Raw genomic sequence first — 17698 nt, 5'->3', positions numbered from 1 at the left:
GAGAGAGAGAGAGAGAGAGAGAGAGAGAGAGAGAGAGAGAGAGAGAGTAGAAAGCCCTGGCTGGCAGGTTCATCCCTTGGGGTGCCAAACCCGAGGGGCTGGGACCAAGAGAGGGCACCCTTGCCACTGTCAGCTGTTCTCTCCTGAGAGGGAGCCCCCTAGCCCCGCTTCCTCCCCAAGAGGGCCAACTGGCTCAGGACCGAGCTCCCTAGTCCGAACCCCTCATTTTACAGAGCGGGAAACAGGCTCCAAAGGGCAAAGTTACTCAGGCAGCGTCACTCAGGTTCTAAGTTAGAGTCAGGATTTTAACCTAGGCCTTCTGATTTCAAGTCCGAGACTTGTCCCAGTACACCATGCTACCTCAAACCAGCCAATCCTCTTCTTCCCAAGGATTCCTCTTTCTTTTTCCCTAGAAGAGAATTCCTCTTCCTCCTCTTATCCCTCCCGCAATGGATCCACCTCTTCTCCCCATGGGGAACTCTCTTCATCCTCTGTATCCCTAGTGTTCTGCACACAGAAGGTGCTTAATAAATGTTATTCTTGGAGAGCACAGTCCCTCTCCTGCCTCTTCCTATTGACTCAAGCCACTTCTGGTCCCTGTAACTTCCCTATATCCTTAGGACTGGGCGTGGGGGGGGGGACTTTTCTGGGATTCAAAGAGGTTGAGAACTAAAGGTCCCTTAGAGCCCTGACCCATACCAGACTCCCCTCCCCCCCAACCTAGGTCTTCTGCCTTGGGACCAGGGCAGGAAATTATCCCTTTAGCAGCTTTCTGGGAAAGGGCAACAGGAGGTCAGGTGCTCTGGCACCTGCTACACCTTTGCCAGAGCACGATTCAGAGGGTAGTTATTCCCCCCTACACCACCCCGAAGGTCAGGTACTAAACAGACCACTCATGCCAACCTCAAGGGCACTTCACTGGCTACCAGAGTGAGACAGGACTAGAGGGGCCCAGCTCTCATACCCAGCAAGAACCGAAGGCTAGGCAGCGGCAGAGTGGAGCCTGGATCCCCACGTGGACTTAGGGTCATACATGGCCAAGAAGTTCCTTTGAAAAGGGTGAGAAGAAAGCTGGGCTAGAAAGGGTGGTATAGGACAGAGCCCAAGCCTTCAGGTGGGGGGGGGGGGGAAGGGGCACTCTGATGCCAGAGCAGGGGTCAGTGTGGCTGAAGTGGTCCAGGATGAATACCCTGTTGCCCTCTTTAAGGCTCAGAGAGGCTCTGCCTGGAGGCAGGAGAAGGTGGGAAGGGTGAGAAGGCAAAGAGAGGATTGGGGAGGACCTTCATGGGATTGAAGGGCTTTAAGGCTGGGAGAGATCCCGTCCAAGCCTAGAGCTGGGATTTCAACCCAGGTTTTCTGATTCCAAAATCAGTGGTCCTGCCGCTCCAGACTACTCTCTCTGAGAATGATGCAAGCAACAAGAACTAGGGCTGAAGGGGCTTCATCTCCACCTTCCTGGGGTCTCCTTTGAAAGTCAAACCACCACAGAAGTCAAGGACATGGAGACTCTTTCCTGCCAAGGCCCCAAGCCCCTTGGGGTCAGGAAAGCCAGGGGATCTGAAGTTCAGCTCTTTCCTATCATTTTTGTGGAAACTGAGAAAGCCACCTGACCTGAGGTGGGACAGGGCAGAGAGGATTTAGGGGACAAAGGTCAGATGAGGGTGGAGAACGGGGAAGAGAAGCATGAGAACTGACTTCGGTCCTTGGGGTATCAGCTTATACCCCAGCTCCCAGGGCCCAAGAGGCAAAGGAGCCAGAGCCCTGTAAAGGGACAGGAACTCCCTTGGGGTGGGATGGAGCTGGTGCATCTTTCTTGGCAGAGTTGGGAAAGGGAGGACATGCCATGGTGAAGGTCTTTCTAGATGGACACTCCCATCTTCTCCCCGCTCACAGACCCTGGTATATTGAAGCACCTCCCTCCAGGTCTCCAACCCCTTGTTTTAGTGCAGACTCCTTCCTTCACCCCACAGGTGCTGTCATGGAATTGTCCATGGTGCTGAATTGTAGGCTCAGCTCTGCGGCACCCCTCGTGACCACCGGCCAGGGACATAGCTCTTAGTGACATGAATCAGATTCTGGATTCCCAGAGTCTGGGTTCCCAAAGCTTGAGTACAGAAAACAGGGTATGGGGCAAGACTCCCTACTTTCAAGGACCCAGAGTAAACCCATCCTGAAGAGTGAAAAATCTAATCCAGGATTTTCTCAAATGAAGAACCTTACCCAGAATGAACCTCTCTGGGGAAAATTCCAGCCCCATCATCTCCCTGAGAGCTGGGGGAGCCTACAATGCTCCTCTTCTTCTGCACAGCCTCCTCCTCCAGCCTAGTCTCATCAGCATGGACACTCACAACTTACTCCCCTCCTCCTTGAACCCTTTGGATTGAACCTTGGGCCCCACTGCCCCTGGGGGTCAGACGGCTGGGGTCTTATCATCACAAGATGGCCAGTAGTGCTTGGACACTGAAGAAGGGAGAACAGGCCATCTCAGAGAATGATCTGCAAAACCTGCTGAAAGGGGGTGGGTGAGGATAGAGTTTGGGAGCCAAAACACAAAGGCCTCCAAGGTGAGTTGTTATTGGTGGTGGGTCCTACAAGCCTGAGAAGGGAGACCCATGCCACAGGGGTGCAGGACAACCCATGCCTAATTCAGGGGACCCTTAAAGACATCAACTCTAGTCTAGTATGATCATAATTGACTTTCTTTACCCCTATTGATGGGCAACAAAGCCATCCTTCCTAGAGCAAAAGGTCCCTTTGCCGGACTCCAGCCCTGATTGCCCTACAGATGGGGACTCGCCCATAACTCTTCTGCAGGTTTTGGGGCTGGACCATGAGAGGGGCATTCCAAAAGCCTGCTCAGGGGCACCTGGGCCCAGCCAACCCCACATCAGAATGCCCAGGGCCTCTCGGCTCAATGTCTCAGCCATGGATGCCCAAGCTACCAGCTCTGAATCTGAGAGGCAGCCCAGCAGAACAAAGGCTTCAAAGGAGACCTGTAGCTACTCCTGTCATCTCCTCTCACCCCTCACCCTGCTTCTCCCTGGCTTTAGTCAGGTCTAGACCTGGAGCCAGGCCTGAATGTGGAAGGAGAGAGAAGGGGCAGGAAGAGAAAAGGGGACCAGGGAAGGGTGGCAAGGGATGGTGGAAGGCAGAGGAGAAAACAGTGGGAAGGAAAAGAGAGGAGAGGCAGAAGGGAGGGAGGAGAAAAAGGAAGATAGAGAAGATGGAGAAGAGGGGATGAGGTGGGGGAGAAGGAGAAAGGAGAGGTGAGAAAGAGGAGGGGAAGATGGTTTAGGGAAGGTAGAAGAAAGAATGAAGAAGGGGGAGTGCTGGCGAAGTGATGTGGGTAGGGAGGAGGAAGTCAGTAGTGATCAGATCCAGCACCAGCCTCTTGGCGGGAAGCTGGTTCTCTAAGCCCTCCCCTCCAGCCCCACTGGGGCCCCAGCCGGCAGCTTCTATGGGGAGGACAGAGTGGGAGAGAGGAGCACCCTTGTTTCACTGCCCACCTGGCCAAGAACCTCTGGAGACGACATAGGGAAGAGACTGTTTTCTGATTCTCTTGTCTCACAGTCAAGCTAAAGTGAGGTCGGATCCCTGAGCCTACACTCAAGGCCCCCACCCAAGGGCACCAGGCTCCTCTCCTCTGGGTCAGGTTGGAGGACAGAGATGCTCCTCAAGTCAGGAAGAGGAGACTCTGGCCTGGGGCTGGGGGTTCTGCAGGGTAAGGTCTGGGGACCTCAGGTCTGGTAACAGACCTCCAGCCAGGTTCAAAAGCAGGAAAGGAACCCTCCGGACTTCCGAGTGATGGTTGAGGAAAGTGGGAGGGAGTCTTGGGGAGAGAGGAAGGAACACTGAGTAGCTTCTCCATCCCACCCCTCCCATCAGAACCAGGCCGGCCATAGGGAGAGGAAGGTCTCCCCCAGGTTGTCCAACAAGCTGGTGGAGTGCATGGGGAAGATAATGAGGTGATGTCATGCCCACTTGATAGATGAGGAAATCAAGGCCCAGATCAGTTAGCGAGTCACAATCTGGTGTCAGGGCTAGGATTCGACTCCAGCCAGTCTGACTTCAAAACTTCGTCTCTTTCTGCTGTACATTGGTATTGCTGAGGCCTGGGGTAACACGTGTATATGCAGGAGGTTTGGGGTGCTGTGGATGCTGGGAGGGGGCGTAAAGGCAGCTTAATTCTAGAGGAAACATTGTGGCAAGGGCAGAGGTGTCTAGGGGAGATGGGCTCAGGGTGGAGAGAAGAGAGGAGAGGCTCAGAAGGGGATGCAGAGATGTGGGGCCCCTTTTAGGGGGTGGACATAGGGCGTAGGGAAGAGTACGTTCATGGGGGGAAGTCTGTGTGTGGCAGGGAGATGTCAGAGGATGGCAGAAGGAGAGAAGGGAGGAAGGGAGTGTCAGGGTGAGGCTGTGGATGGGGATTCAAAGATGTTGGGGTACCTTGTAGGGAGTGGGTGTAGGTATAGAGGAAGGTGACATTCATAGAGGGGAAGTCTGTGTGTCAGGGCGGGGGGAGGAAAGAGAGCTGTGGGGACTCCTCTCACCTCAGTGGCCAGCTGCCTCGATGCCCCTGCCCCACAAGCCGATTTGGCCCACCCCACACTCCCCCAGGCACCTACTTGATAGCTTTCTTCTCACTGCGCCCACGCCCAGAGTCTGGGGTGCCCACGGTCTCTAGGGAATTCTTGTAGCGTTTGCCCTGTGGAGAGAATAGCAGAGTCACTCAAGTGAGCACCCATGGCTTAGAGAGGCCATCTAGTCCTTATTTTACAGATGGGGAAACTGAGGCAAAGAGAGGTTCAGTGACTTGCCCAGGGTCATGCAGGCAGTAAATGTCTGGAGGAGTGGGACTCAAACCCAGGCCTTCCTGACTCCAGTTCTAGCACTCTGTGCCCCTGTGCCACACTGCCCCTCAAGGTGACCCCTCCTGCCAGTCAGTAAGCATTGATCTCCCCAGGCACCCTCAGGCTCTATCTCCAGCCTGGTTCTGGTTTCACCGACAGGCTACTGAACACAGCCATTTCCTTGCCCCCAGAAGCAGGAAAGCATAATGATGCTAGTGGAGTTAGGAAGACAAGTTCAAATGACCCTTTTGCTGGGGCCTTTGTGACCTTGGGCCAGTCTCTTTACTCCTGGGGCCCCAGATAACTAGCTAGAACTAATTTACCAAGCCCTAGAAGGGCTGAGATTTTGCCCGAGGGAGGAAGTCCCCAGTCTAATTTAACCCAAGGCAACTGTGCATTTCCTGAGTACCTACTATGTGACAGCCTCCAGAAAGGCAGGGGGGTGAGAGCTGGGAGTTTCCTGTGGCAGAATTACAGGTGCTCTGGGAATCTGAGGCCTGCTGCCACCTCAGAACTCAAAGCCAAATCTTTCCAGCCAGAGGGAAGAGGGAAGGGCAGAAGGCTGAATTTCACTCTCCTCAGCTCCTTAGTGACCAGGCCTGTCCCCAGGAACACGAAAGAAGGGAGGCATCACTATATAGAAGAAAGAGGACCATTGTTCTCTGGAGTCAGGGAGATCCCAGTTCAAATACCGCCTCTGATACCCCCTATGTGACCTTGAAAGCACATAACCTTCGTGGGCCTCAGTTTCCTCGTCTGTAAAGTTTCTTCCTACTCTAAGTCCATGCTCTTGTGAGCCCATGATTCAGAGCCAAAAGGGGGCTTAGATACCACCAAGTCCACCCCCCCCAATATTACAGAGGAAGAAAGTGAGACCCAGAAGTTTTTTTTTTTAACAATTAGTATTGAAAAGTAGAATGGCTAGGTGGTGCAGTGGACAGAGCACTGACCCTGGGGTCAGGAGGACCTGAGTTCAAATCCGGACTCAGACACATAACACTTACTAGCTATGTGACCCTGGGCAAGTCACTTAACTCCAATTGCCTTGCCAAAAAAAAAAAGTAGAATGGACTTGGGGTAGTAAGTTCCCTGTCACTGGAGGTCTCCAAGCAAAGGCTAGATGACCCCTTATTGGGTGGGTTCTTCTTCAAATGGAGATTGGTCCAGATGGCCTGCAATACCTTCCAGCTCCAGGACTCTGTGATTAGGACTCATCTCCTCACTGCGGTCTTGATGCTACAATGTAGTGCAGGGGCTCGAACTCGGGTCCTCTACCTTGAAATCCTGTGCTCCTTCGGATGGCAGGTTGGCTTTGCTCCCAGGCCCAGGCCTGTTCTCCCATCCCCCAGGGTCCTGGCCAGGCTCCCAGATGCACAGCTCCACTCTCTGTGGACAGACGGCTCTCTGGTGCCCAGCCCAGGCACGTCACGCTGCCCACGTCACCACCCCCGCATGGCGTGGGCAGCAGCCCCACAGGGCTGGCAGGGGCCCGGTGACGTGAGCAGCTGGGCCAGGGAGAGGAGAAGGCCATTTGTTTTCTTCTAGCTCCGGTCTGACCAACCACTGCTCTGGGCAGGAACCCTGTCCCAGCCACCGCTCTGTCCAAGGCCTACCCTCACGGCCCCAGTTCCCTAATGCCTCAGACCACAGGAACTTAGGATTCCAAAGGGGAGGGAAGGGAAGCATTACTGCTTATTGCTAAGAAAACTGAGATTTTATTTGGTCCAGTTCCCTCATTTTACTGATGAGGAAACTGAGGCTCTGAAAGCATCATGGATTTAGACCTGGAAGAGATCTTTGTGACCCTAGGCCAATCACTTCACCTCATTGTACCTTGGTTTCCCTTTCTGTAAAATGAGGAGGCTGCACTTGGTGACCTCTAAGGTCATTTTTAGCTCTGTCCGTTATCTTATGACATATAGTCCAATACTGGGGGACAATCGGAAGCCTAGAGAGAGCTGGCGATTTCAAGAAGCAGCTTTCCCAGGGAGCAAACAGCAGGGCCAGGATTCGGGCCCTCTGACCCCTAACTCAGGGTCCTTTCCACTGTATTACATGAGCCTGTAGCATAAGAGAGGAGGAAACATATCTTCTCATCAGCTCCCTCTTTGTGGGGGTCATACACAGGGAAGAGGGGTGCTGAGGACCCTCCTGTGGACACAGAGAAGGCCCGGCCTTCTAGAAGAGACATTTTGGGAAGCGCATGCTGTCGGAGTATTTGCAACTAGGAAGGATGCTGGACGCTATCTAGTCAACTCTCATTTTACAGATGGCGAAACTGAGGCCCAGGGAGGAGTGAGCTGCCCAAGGTCACAAAGATATAAGCAAGTTATCAGATTCAGGGTTTGAATCCCCCTGCTCTGACTCCAAACCCAGCCTTCCAGGGAGAGGTGAGCGAACAGGCCTCCCCCCAGAGTGGGCAGCTGGGTGGGGACGGAGAAAGAGCAGGGGGGCTGCCGCCCCCACCACAGCAGTAGCAGAGGAGGGACCTGTATCAGAGGAAGGTGAGTTCTGTTCACCTTCTTGGTTTGGGTTTCTAAATATAGCTTCCTGCAGAGCCCGGTGCCATTAACATTCCTCTTGGCCATCCAGCACCCCACATGCATACCGATGACAAGGATGGGCTGAGGCCAGGCCACCCTGCTGGCCCAGAACCAGTCAGTCATTCTCCTCTCCTCGCAACCACTGGGGCTGAGGCCTAGAGCCTGGACCGAGAGCCTGGAGGGTCAGGATCCTCACTGCAGCATCCTAGGGGCAGCTGGTGGCCCACTGACTCCCTGAGGCCAGAGGGCAGAGGCTGCATTGCACTGGGGAGAAGCTGGGGCTACTCTGCTGCTATGGGAGATTTCTGGGTGGGCTGCTATGACTGTGCCATGGCCCTGACCTTTCAAGTCCTCAGAGCACCAGCTGCTGATTCTAAGCACCCTGGCCTTCCAGCACACACACACACACACACACACACACACTTTCCCAACATCCCATAATGCGCACCAACACCGACCCCAAACACCCAATTATCCCATCCTCCCCAAAGCAAAACAAAAGACGCTCTCCCGCAGATGCTCCCTTCAGCTGCAGCCCCTCCCCAGGCAGACTCAGCAGAGCCCCTGCAGAGGCGGGCAGCTGGGAGGCACACCTAAAATGCGTGTGAAGAGAGAGGGGCTCTTGTGACCCCTCTCCCCAGCAGAAGCTCCTCACGGGCACCGTTCGCACCCGGGGTCCAACTCTGCCCTAAGTAGGTTTGACCTGAAGTGAGTCACCTCCCCTCTAGGCCTTGAGTTCCTGAGCCCTATGAGAAGCTTGGCTAGATCTCTGAGGCCCCTTTCAGCGCTGACACTACATGTTCTCAGCTCCCTCCCAGGGCTGACATTCTGCGTTCCGAGGGCTCTCCTATGTCCAATGTTCTCTGTTCCAAGGGTCCTTTCAGCCCTTTTCTAGACCCAGTAGAACCATAACTTTGGCAGCACTGCCTGAGCTAGGCCTCTGAGGCCTTCCACCTGGAGGTCCCCGACCTCCTGGCCAGCTAGAGGCCTCAGAGGCTTGCAGGCCAATACCTACCTGAACACAAGTGCCCGGACAAGACACCCTAGAGCACAGACTCTAAGGCCTCTGGGACCGGGGGACTCACTCCCCTCTGAGGGAGCCCAGAGCATTTGGAATCAGCTCTCATGATCAGGAATTTCCAGTCTCGAGTCTCACCAGTCTCTTGCCTCTTATCACCCATTTGGGACTCACAAGGCAAAGCCACTACCAGCCCATTAGGGAAGATTATGACGTGCCCAAGGTCACAGAGGTATCCAGGGGAAGAGCTAGGATTGGAACCCAGAACTCCTGCCTCCAAGTCTAGCAAATTTCCCATCATGTCATGTCATGTTATCTCTCAATATCCGGGCCCAACGCTTGGGGTCAGCCAGCACCATCTGTCACAAGTGAACTCTCCCAGCAGTGGAGGGCTCCCTCCAAGCAGAGGCCACAACCAACGCTGTGGACAGGGGTGGGTGAAGATTCCTGAGCAGATACAGGCTAGACTCGACAGATGAGTGAATGACAAATATTTATGAAGGGCTTACTATGGGTCCAGCCAGATGACCTCAGAGGTCTCGTTTTCAGCCCTGAGATGATGAGCTTCCAGGCCTAGCTGCCCTGTAGCTCCCCAGCACCTCAGATCCTGCAGCCAAAGAGAGCAGCTCCCTGAAGACCCCTTGGTCCCCTCACCCGACATCCCTGGGCCATCCCCGGACATCCCCCCAAGTCAGCACGGAGGTCAGCAGCCATTCTGTGGACCCCTTCCCCCACCCAATCACCTGGAGGCAGTCAGCACTGCCCCTCCTCCAAAGTCTGGGAACTAGAAACACAGCTCTCCCACAGTCAGTCAACACACACGTGGTACAGAGAAAGGGCACTGGCCCTGGGCAAGCATTACCCATGTAACCTTGGGCAAGCCCCTTCTCCCTGGGCCTCCTTGGGCCCTGGTCTATAAAAGAATGAGGTTGGACTAGGTGGCCTGAGGTCCCCAGCTGCTCTCAACTGAGGGTTCCATAGACTCCTGAAGGTCAGTCAGCCTCCCCCTTCCCCCAAGGGCCAGGAGCATCTTCTAGTTCGTGGTCTGCCAGCAGCCCCTCCCCCCATCATTCAGTCTTCCCATGAATCTCTTTACCAAAAAAGTTGGTGACTTCTGTCTAAGATCCATCCAGGCCTCTCCAGGGTCACACAACCATCCCCTCCTCAAGGGTTTCACCTTCTCGCCCCCAGCTCAGAGGGCTCCTGCTAGGCCCTATGGCTGGGCCGAGTATGGCCCCTATTCGGGCAGAGGATGGTTCCAGAGTCGGTCTGGGGAGAAGCAGGGAAGGGGAGTGGGGCAAAACCATGAGGAAAACACCAAGGGGACCTCGGTCTGCTCCAGCTGATGTCAGAAAGCTCGGAAACAGCTCACCATCCCCTCCCCTTACACCCCTGCCTACTTCCAAGAGTCGGCAAAGGGGGGGCTGAGCCGAGCTGGAAAAAGCCGTCTAGAGATTAAGGAAGTTATTAATGTTCGGAAATGGGATCTGCAAGCACGGGGCTGTCACGTCATTCCTACTGAGGGGATGGGCAACCCAGGAGTCTTGTATATGGGAGCTCAAGGCCCCTTAGGGAAAGGAGGCAGACAGATGAGGCCCAAGGGCTCCCTGGCCAGAGCGGAACAGAGGAAATCTGGGGGGCCTGAGGAGAGGGAGCCAAGGGTTAGGGAAGGAAAGCCTGGTGCGTGTGTGTGTGTGTGTGTGTGTGTGTGTGTGTGTGTGTGTGTGGCTGGGGAGGGGAGGGAGGGGAGGAGGTGATGGGTAGAACACAATGAAACAATGGTTTCCAAGTTTCCCTGGAGGGAAGGAAGGAGCAGCTTTGGCCAGAGACCCTGAGCTCTGCTCTGTGGTCTGGCATCCCATGACACCCACTTAAGTAGCCCAGGCTCCTGGCCCACTACCGCCCATCCATCCGCCTGCAGTCCCCAGACGGATGGAAAGGACCGCCTGTCCTTCTCACCTTCCCTATCCACCAGGCGCCAGCCTGTCCTGCTTGTCACCTCTGCCTCTGGGGACCCAGCCAGCCTTGAGGTCTATGCTGACAGCCAAGGCTTGCCCCCAGGCAAAGGCTGCAGGCAGCTGGGAGGGCCCAGTTCAGCATCTGCAGCCCAGGGCCCCTCACTCTGCTTGGCCATCCTGTCCTGAGTCTTCAGGGAGAACCTGATTAGCCCCCTCCCTAAATCCACAGCAAGAGGGAGCCCTCCACAACAACATACAGAGTCATAGAGACACATCTCTCTCTCTCTCTCTCTCTCTCTCTCTCTCTCTCTCTCTCTCTCTCACACACACACACACACACACACACACACACACACACACACACACACACACACACACAGAGCACACAGTCAGCCCCATAGACCACTGTGGTTCCGAATACTCAGTGGGTCTATACGCTGACCTGTGGCTGGCCAGGAAAAGTCCATCTTTCCGACTTTTGCTGACTGACTGGCTCCCCACCTTTGGGGGAAGCTGCTGGATTCAGTCAAGTTAACAAGAATTTATTAAGCACCTACTATCTGACAGGCACTGCTAAATAAGCAATGCTCCTCTTTGCCTTTCCTACTACAGAAGGTGGTGGAGTGAGAGCTGGCTTTTGGGTTAGAACCCCTAAGGCTTCTCCCTAGGTCCAGCCCCATCCCCCTTCTGTGTCTTGTCTCTTCTGTTCTCCTGGGGTGATCTCTGGAGGCTTCTCCTCCCCCTCCCACACTCTCTGACCAGGCCAAATCAGCTGACTTGCTATTCTGCATCCGTGATATCCCATCTCCCTCCTTCGAATCTTAGCCCAGGCCATCCCCCATGCCAGGCGTGCTCTTCCTCCATCTCTTGGCTCATGGGATCCCCAGTTTCTTTAAAGGCTCCGCTGAAGTGCCCCCTCCCACCCGAGGTCTTGCTGCTGCCTCCAGGTGTTTGTGCCTTCCCCCCATCATGCTTCATTTACTGATCCAGTGCCTAGCAGAACATAAACTCCCTGGGGGCAGGAACTATTTAGTGCTTGGTCTCTGCATCCCTACTGCCCAGTACAGTGCCCAGCATACAGCAGATATGGGGACTAGACCTATAATTTCACAGCTGTAGGAAGCTCCCAGTAATTCCATTCCAGAACTCATTCTGTGTTTATTAAGCACCTACTACGTGCCAGGTACTGAGCTAAGCTAAGGTAGGAACTCCATCTGCCAATATAGACTAGCCCTGGTCCTGAAACTTTTTATATATATACAAAATTTTTTCCCAATCACATGTAAAGACAATTTTAACATTCATTTAAAAAAAACTTTTTTGAGTTCCAAATTTTCTCCCTTCCTCCCTGACCTCCCTTACTCCCTGAAACGGTAAGCAATTTGATATGGGTTATACATGTTCAATCATGCAAAACATATTACCATATTAGTCATGTTGTGAAAGAAGACACAGACCCGAAGGGGAAAAAACACACACACAAAAATACAGAAAGTGAAAAATAGTATGCTTCAGTTGTCCTGCGACTCTTAAGAAGAATTGCTAACATTTATGTTGTAGCTTTAAAATTTGTAAGACATTTTACATATGTCATCTCACTCGGTCCTTGCAATGGCTCTATGAATTAGGGGCTATTGCTGTCCCCATTTGCAGATGAGGAAACTGAGGATAAATGGGAGAGGTTAAGAGGCTTACTCAGGGTCCCGCAGCTAGTATGGGTCGTAGGCAGCATCTGAACTCAAGTCTTTCTGGCTTTCAACTTTCTGTATTAACTATAAGAAGCCACCTCTCAGTGAGAGGTGCTAGCGCCAAAATAAATACATAGATGGATTGATAAACGAATGAATGAATAAATAACTGAAGTGAGATGATCACTCTTCCCCTTGGGACTGGGGGTGGGAAGGAAGGAGGCCGCCGCAAATCCAGGGCACCGGGGGTGGGGCTTCTCCCCAGCTCTCCCCTCGCTCAGTCCACGGAGAACGCACGCTCGAGTGGGGTGGGACCCCCGCCTCCCCCAGCGGAGTCCAGAAATCACCCCCAATGACAGGCTGTGCCCTCCCAACCACCTCCTCCCTCCCAGCCTCCCTCCCCCCGCCGCGGCTGCTCCCGGGGCTGGGCCAGTGGGTGGGGCAGGGCTGGCTGCCGGCTGCTCTGCGCACCCACCCTCCTCCTTCTGTCTCCTGTCTCTTCTGTTCTCCCGGGTGATTAATGACTCTCCTGACTGGCTTCGTTACTTATTGATGGCCTAATCCCGCTTGTTAATTCCCCAGCCCTCGTTAAAAATGAAAAGAAGCCATTTGTGCTTGTACAAACCCTAGGGCCAGGATGGATGTGCCGGGGGCTCCAGCGGTTGGGGGGGGCCCGAGGAGGGGGAAGGCGGAGGTTGGGGGGGGCGGGGTGCCTGACTGGACCAATGGCAGGCCAGGCCTGAGAACCCCTCCTCCCCGAACCCCCACCCAAGGCTCAGCAGCTCCCAGCCCCGCTCTCCTCCCCATCAGCCCTGGGGTGTGATGTGGCCTGGATTCTCTGCCAGAGTGTATGCTAGCAGTGATAAAGCTAGCTTGCTCGTTCAGCCAAGGGACCCGGGTTCAACTTTTACCTCTCACTCTTTTATCAGCTAGGTGATAACTACATTAAGTCATTTTATTTCCCTGAGTCTCCATTTCCTCATCTGTAAAATGGGAGTAACCAAACCTCACAGGGCTATTGTAAATTTCAAACGAGACAAATGCTTTGCATCATCTCCTCCTCCGCCCGTCCCTGGCTTCCTCAAGTCCCAGCCAAAATCCTACCTTCGGCAGGAAGCCGTTCCCAAGCCCTCTTAATGCTAGCGCCTTCCCTTGGTGGATCACCACCAATTTATCCTGTCTCAGGCTTATGTGGGCACTGTGTTTTGCATGTTGCCCCCCCAAGGGACTATAAGCTCCTTGAAAGCAAGGACTGTCTATTACCTAGTATATAGCTCAGCACCAGTGAGCTCTCTCTATCTCTCTTTCTCTCTCTGTCTCTCCCTTTCTCTGTCTCTCTCTCTCTGTCTCTCTTCCTTTCTCTGTCTCTGTCTGTCCCTTTCTCTCTCTCTCCTTCTCTTCTTTTCTTTCTCTCTGTCTCTCCCTTTCTCTGTGTCTATCTCTAGCTCTCTCTCTCTGTCTCTACGTGAGTATGTATACGTATATATGTATATGTATAGTAGGTAGATAGAAGGTGCTTAATAAATATTATTGACTGACCGACTGCAATGCCTTCTCAGATAAATGCCTATTATTATTATTGGCAAGTGTGAGTATGTCTCTGCATGTCTAGATATGAAAGCGTTGGTGTGCTCACGTGCTGGGAGACCCTGAGACTGCCAAGACTGAGCACGAATGCAGTTTGGAGGGGGGTCCAACCTGGTGATTCAGGATGAGGCTCAGAGACTGAAGGCCTGAAAATGGCCTCAAGAGCCCGCCTTAGCTCCCTGCCGACTCACCAGTTTTCGCTGACACCACTGGCAGATCCCACACAGGATGATGGTGACGCTAAGGCTGATGGTGATGATGGCGGACACTAGCAGGACGTCCCGGGAGGGTGCCCCTAGAAGAGGGAAGACAGAGGGTCAACATCAGAAACTGGTCTGATTTTATCAGCGGAAATGACATGAGAGAAGAGGCATTGCCATCTGCCGGACTGCTGTACCCTATGGACCAGGGAACCTTTCCACCTGACTTCCAGCTGAAACATTCCATATGTGTTATCTACCCCATTAGAATGGGAGCTCCTTGAGAGGACAGGCTTTCTAAGGACAAAGCAGGAAAGGACACGGGCTTCCCTTGGCCAAGGAGATGGGGGATGGTGAGGGGAGTGGGGGGGTAGCTTTAGAGTTAGAAGTTCAAGGTTCAAATCTCAGATCCAAACTTATGGAAAGAGCAATGATCTGGGTCTGATTTTCAGACAAGTTTAATGGTTATGGGCAAGTCATTTAATTTCTCTAGGCCTCAGTTTCCTCACTTAGTAATGATAATAAGGGCCAGCATCTATATGGTGCTTTATCTGATACCTCATCTGATCCCCACAACAATCCAATGAGGCAGGTGTTATTATTATCCCCATTTTATAGATGAGGAAAGGGAGGCTTTCAAGAAACCAAACATCTCACAATGGTACTTATTAATCAGAGGCAGGATTGAACTCAAGTCCAGCCCTCACAGCACTGCACTGCCCAGCTGTCTCACTGATTACTTATATGATGAGCCAGTGGGACAGGGCGATCTCTAAGATGCCTCCCTCTACCCTCTACAACCATGAGATCAAATTTGGGTATTTCCTTGAGTTTGGGACCAAGAGCTCCGATGGGTGACAGAGAGTTAAATGTGTCTGCTCTGGTCCCAACAATTCCTGATCCCTTCCTGTGATTGCAGCCCCAGCTCTCTCTCTCTCTCTCTCTCTCTCTCTCTCTCTCTCTGTGTGTCTCTCTCTCTGTCTGTCTGTCTCTCCCTCTCCCTCTCTCTCTCTCTTTCTGTCTATCTCTCTCTCTTTCTCTCTGTCTGTCTGTCTGTGTCTCTATCTCTCTGTCTCTGTCTCTGTCTGTCTGTCTGTCTGTCTATCTGTCTCTCTCTCCCAATTTCTCTTTTCTGATAAATGTGGAAAGTATGATAGAGGAACAGAGAGGCCTCCAGAATGCAGAGGGAAGAATCAGCGAAGGAGCCCTCAAAGAGGTAGCAGCAGAATTGGGCCCTGAAGAAAAAGAAGGCTAAGGGTGGTGTGATTAGAGCAAGAAGGGACCCTAGAGACCGTCAAAACCCAATTCCCTCCTTTTACAGGGAAGGAAACTGAGGCCAAGATCACATAGGGAGTGAGTGGCAGAACCAGGGTCCTAACCCAGGACCCACAGCATCACAGGGAGGTCAACAGGCTGAGAGGGGAAGGGGGAGGGGAAAGGAGGAGGGGGAGGGGAAGGGGAAGGGGAATCCATTGCCTACATTTTCTTGTACACTTCATTCATCAATCCATTAAACATCCACCTTGTTCAAAGTGCCTCTTCCCTTTAGTCTCCCAAGGAATGACTGTCAATCTCAAAGCCTTCCCGGTCTTTCCTGATTCCGGGCCTGCTACAAGGAGTTAGGTTTCCGGCATGTTCATATAATGACAACAACAACACTTACATAGTATGTGAAGGTTTGCAAACTATTTTACATGTTATCTTATTGGACCCACGGAACAACCCATGGGAGGTAGATGCTATTATTATCCTCATTTTGCAGGAATGAGGTGAAGTGATTTACCCAGGGTCACACAGCTTGTGTCTGAGACAGGATTAGAACTCAGTTTTCCCAGAGCACGCATTATTGATTCTCAGCTCTCAGTGAACTCAATTCCTCTCAGTGGGGGAAGAGGTCACATGCTAGAATGAGCACGGGATTTGGAGTCCAAGGAAGTAGGTTTGAACATGCCTTTGTCGCTTCCAACCTTGAGAGCCTGGTTGGGCAGGCGACTTTCCTTTGCTTGTTTCCCTCTCTGTACCATGAGGGAAGTGGTCTAAAGGAGCTCTATGGGCCCTTCCAGTTCTAGAGCCTATGATTCTGTGACCTGCATGGAAAGGGAGATCACCAGAGGGACCACTGGGGACCAAGGAAGCAAGGGATTCCAAGAGGCATAGCCATGGAGAGGGCAGCCTGTTCAAAGCCCAAGAGTAGAGATGGAATAGCCTGGCCCCTGGGGTCAGTGGCAGCCCTTTGAACTCCCTATCCACCCCCATAAGAAATGGGGGGACACATCACCACACAGTCATTACTGCAATCCAGCAGCAAGGTTGAGTCAGGGCAGGGCAGGCTGCAGGAGAATAAGGCTACGAGCATTTAATGACTGTAGAAAAGATGCCTTTCTAGCACTGGGTCTGCAGTTTTCCAGCGCCCCACATGGCTTCAAGCTCTCCCCATTGTGAGCTGGGGAACAGACACCCCCCCACCCCAGAGGTCTGCGGCACACTATGTGGGCTTCCTGAGCCTTGTCCTGGGCGTTCCACCTTAGAAACCTCTTGGAAACAAGGTGACTTCCAGTCACTCACCAAGCTTCCAGGCAGCCACCCCCCTCCCCCTCACTGTGACCTAGCTGTGGCTTTCCTCTTTTTCCCTCCTTCCTCCCCCTCTTCCTTTTACACCTCAAACTCTTCCTCTTCCTTCCCCTCTCCAGGTGTCAGTCTTGTCTGCCCGCTCCCCACACCCAAGGCAATGGAAGCTCTCTTCTCTTTCCTTCCTAGTACTCCTACTACTATCCTGTGTTATAAAGCACCTCCCCCTCCCTCTAATCCTTCCTTGGCTCCCTCTGCTTCCAGTAGGCCTCTCTGGAAAGTCTTTCTGGAGTTCTGTCTGGGACATGCCCACTTCCCCACTCTTGTCTGCTTCAGCTTATGACTCAGCCCTGGAGGCCAGGGCTGGGGACCAGATGCCTGCTCTGGTGTTGTCTTTCTCTGTCTCTCTCTCATTCAAAGATAATGTCTTTCCACTTTCCCCAAAGCACAAAATGTGCCCTTTTCCTGAGTGGCTCCACCAGGGCCTCTGGCTATCCCTCTGTTATCTTCTGTGATGATCAAACTATTAATGAACATTTATGAAGCACCTATTGTATGCCAGGCTCTGGAGATACAAAGACAATATTGAAACAGAACCTCACTTCAAAGACCTTACTTCCTAAGGGGAGAGACAACCCATGCTCTCTCTTTCTCTCTCTCTCTCTCTCTCTCTCTCTCTCTCTCTCTCTCTCTCACACACACACACACACACACACACACACACACAGGCTCATGCAAAGCCAATGAGAGGTAACTTTGAAGGAGAAGGCATTAGCAACATGACTAAGAGGGAAACCAGTAGAGGTTTCATTGAGCTGAACCTCAATATGGAGGAAACAGGGCAGCCCATCCAGGGAGCCATTCCAAGCATGGGGCACAGACAGCTCCCAGATCAAGGCACTTGGGCGGCAAACCTCCAAGAATCCAGGAGTGAATTCTTCTGGGTAGATACTTCCTCATGTTCATTGAACCCTAAGTTTTGGTCAGGTGACTGCAGAGACCAAGTCATTCTACAGAAAAGGAAACTGACATGCAGAGAGGGAGAGGAAGAGTCCCCCGCCCAAGATCACACAAGTATTAAGGGACAGAAGTAGGGCATAAGCCCAGGCCAGATGATGCTGAAGCCAACTGCCATTCTGTGATGCCACACTACCTCATCACAGCTCCTGTTCACCTTGACTACCTACTTTTTCATGAGCAGCTGTGGCCAAGAAAGGTAGACGCCTGGTGGCCAAGTCACCAAAATCACCAAATCTTGCTCTACTGGTCCATAGATGACGGGAACA

General features: G+C 52.9%; 1 protein-coding gene across 3 annotated transcripts in view; it reads right to left on the bottom strand.

The window, feature by feature from the left end:
- SYT7 (synaptotagmin 7) overlaps positions 1 to 17698 on the bottom strand; it is an 84873-nt gene that overhangs the window by 37193 nt on the left and 29982 nt on the right. For all 3 annotated transcript variants that reach the window (XM_027858767.1, XM_027858768.1, XM_027858770.1), the window contains exons 2-3: positions 13836 to 13939; positions 4626 to 4705 (exon numbers count right to left, since the gene is read on the bottom strand). In XM_027858767.1, the coding sequence (XP_027714568.1) occupies positions 4626 to 4705; positions 13836 to 13939 (184 nt within the window). The remainder of the gene's footprint in view (positions 1 to 4625; positions 4706 to 13835; positions 13940 to 17698) is intronic.

The sequence above is a fragment of the Vombatus ursinus genome, unplaced genomic scaffold, assembly GCF_900497805.2.
Source record: "Vombatus ursinus unplaced genomic scaffold, bare-nosed wombat genome assembly UNPS02013931.1, whole genome shotgun sequence".
NCBI classification, from domain to species: domain Eukaryota; kingdom Metazoa; phylum Chordata; class Mammalia; order Diprotodontia; family Vombatidae; genus Vombatus; species Vombatus ursinus.
Note: the sequence above shows the minus strand (reverse complement) of the source record. Positions and strands in the feature narration are given on the sequence as shown.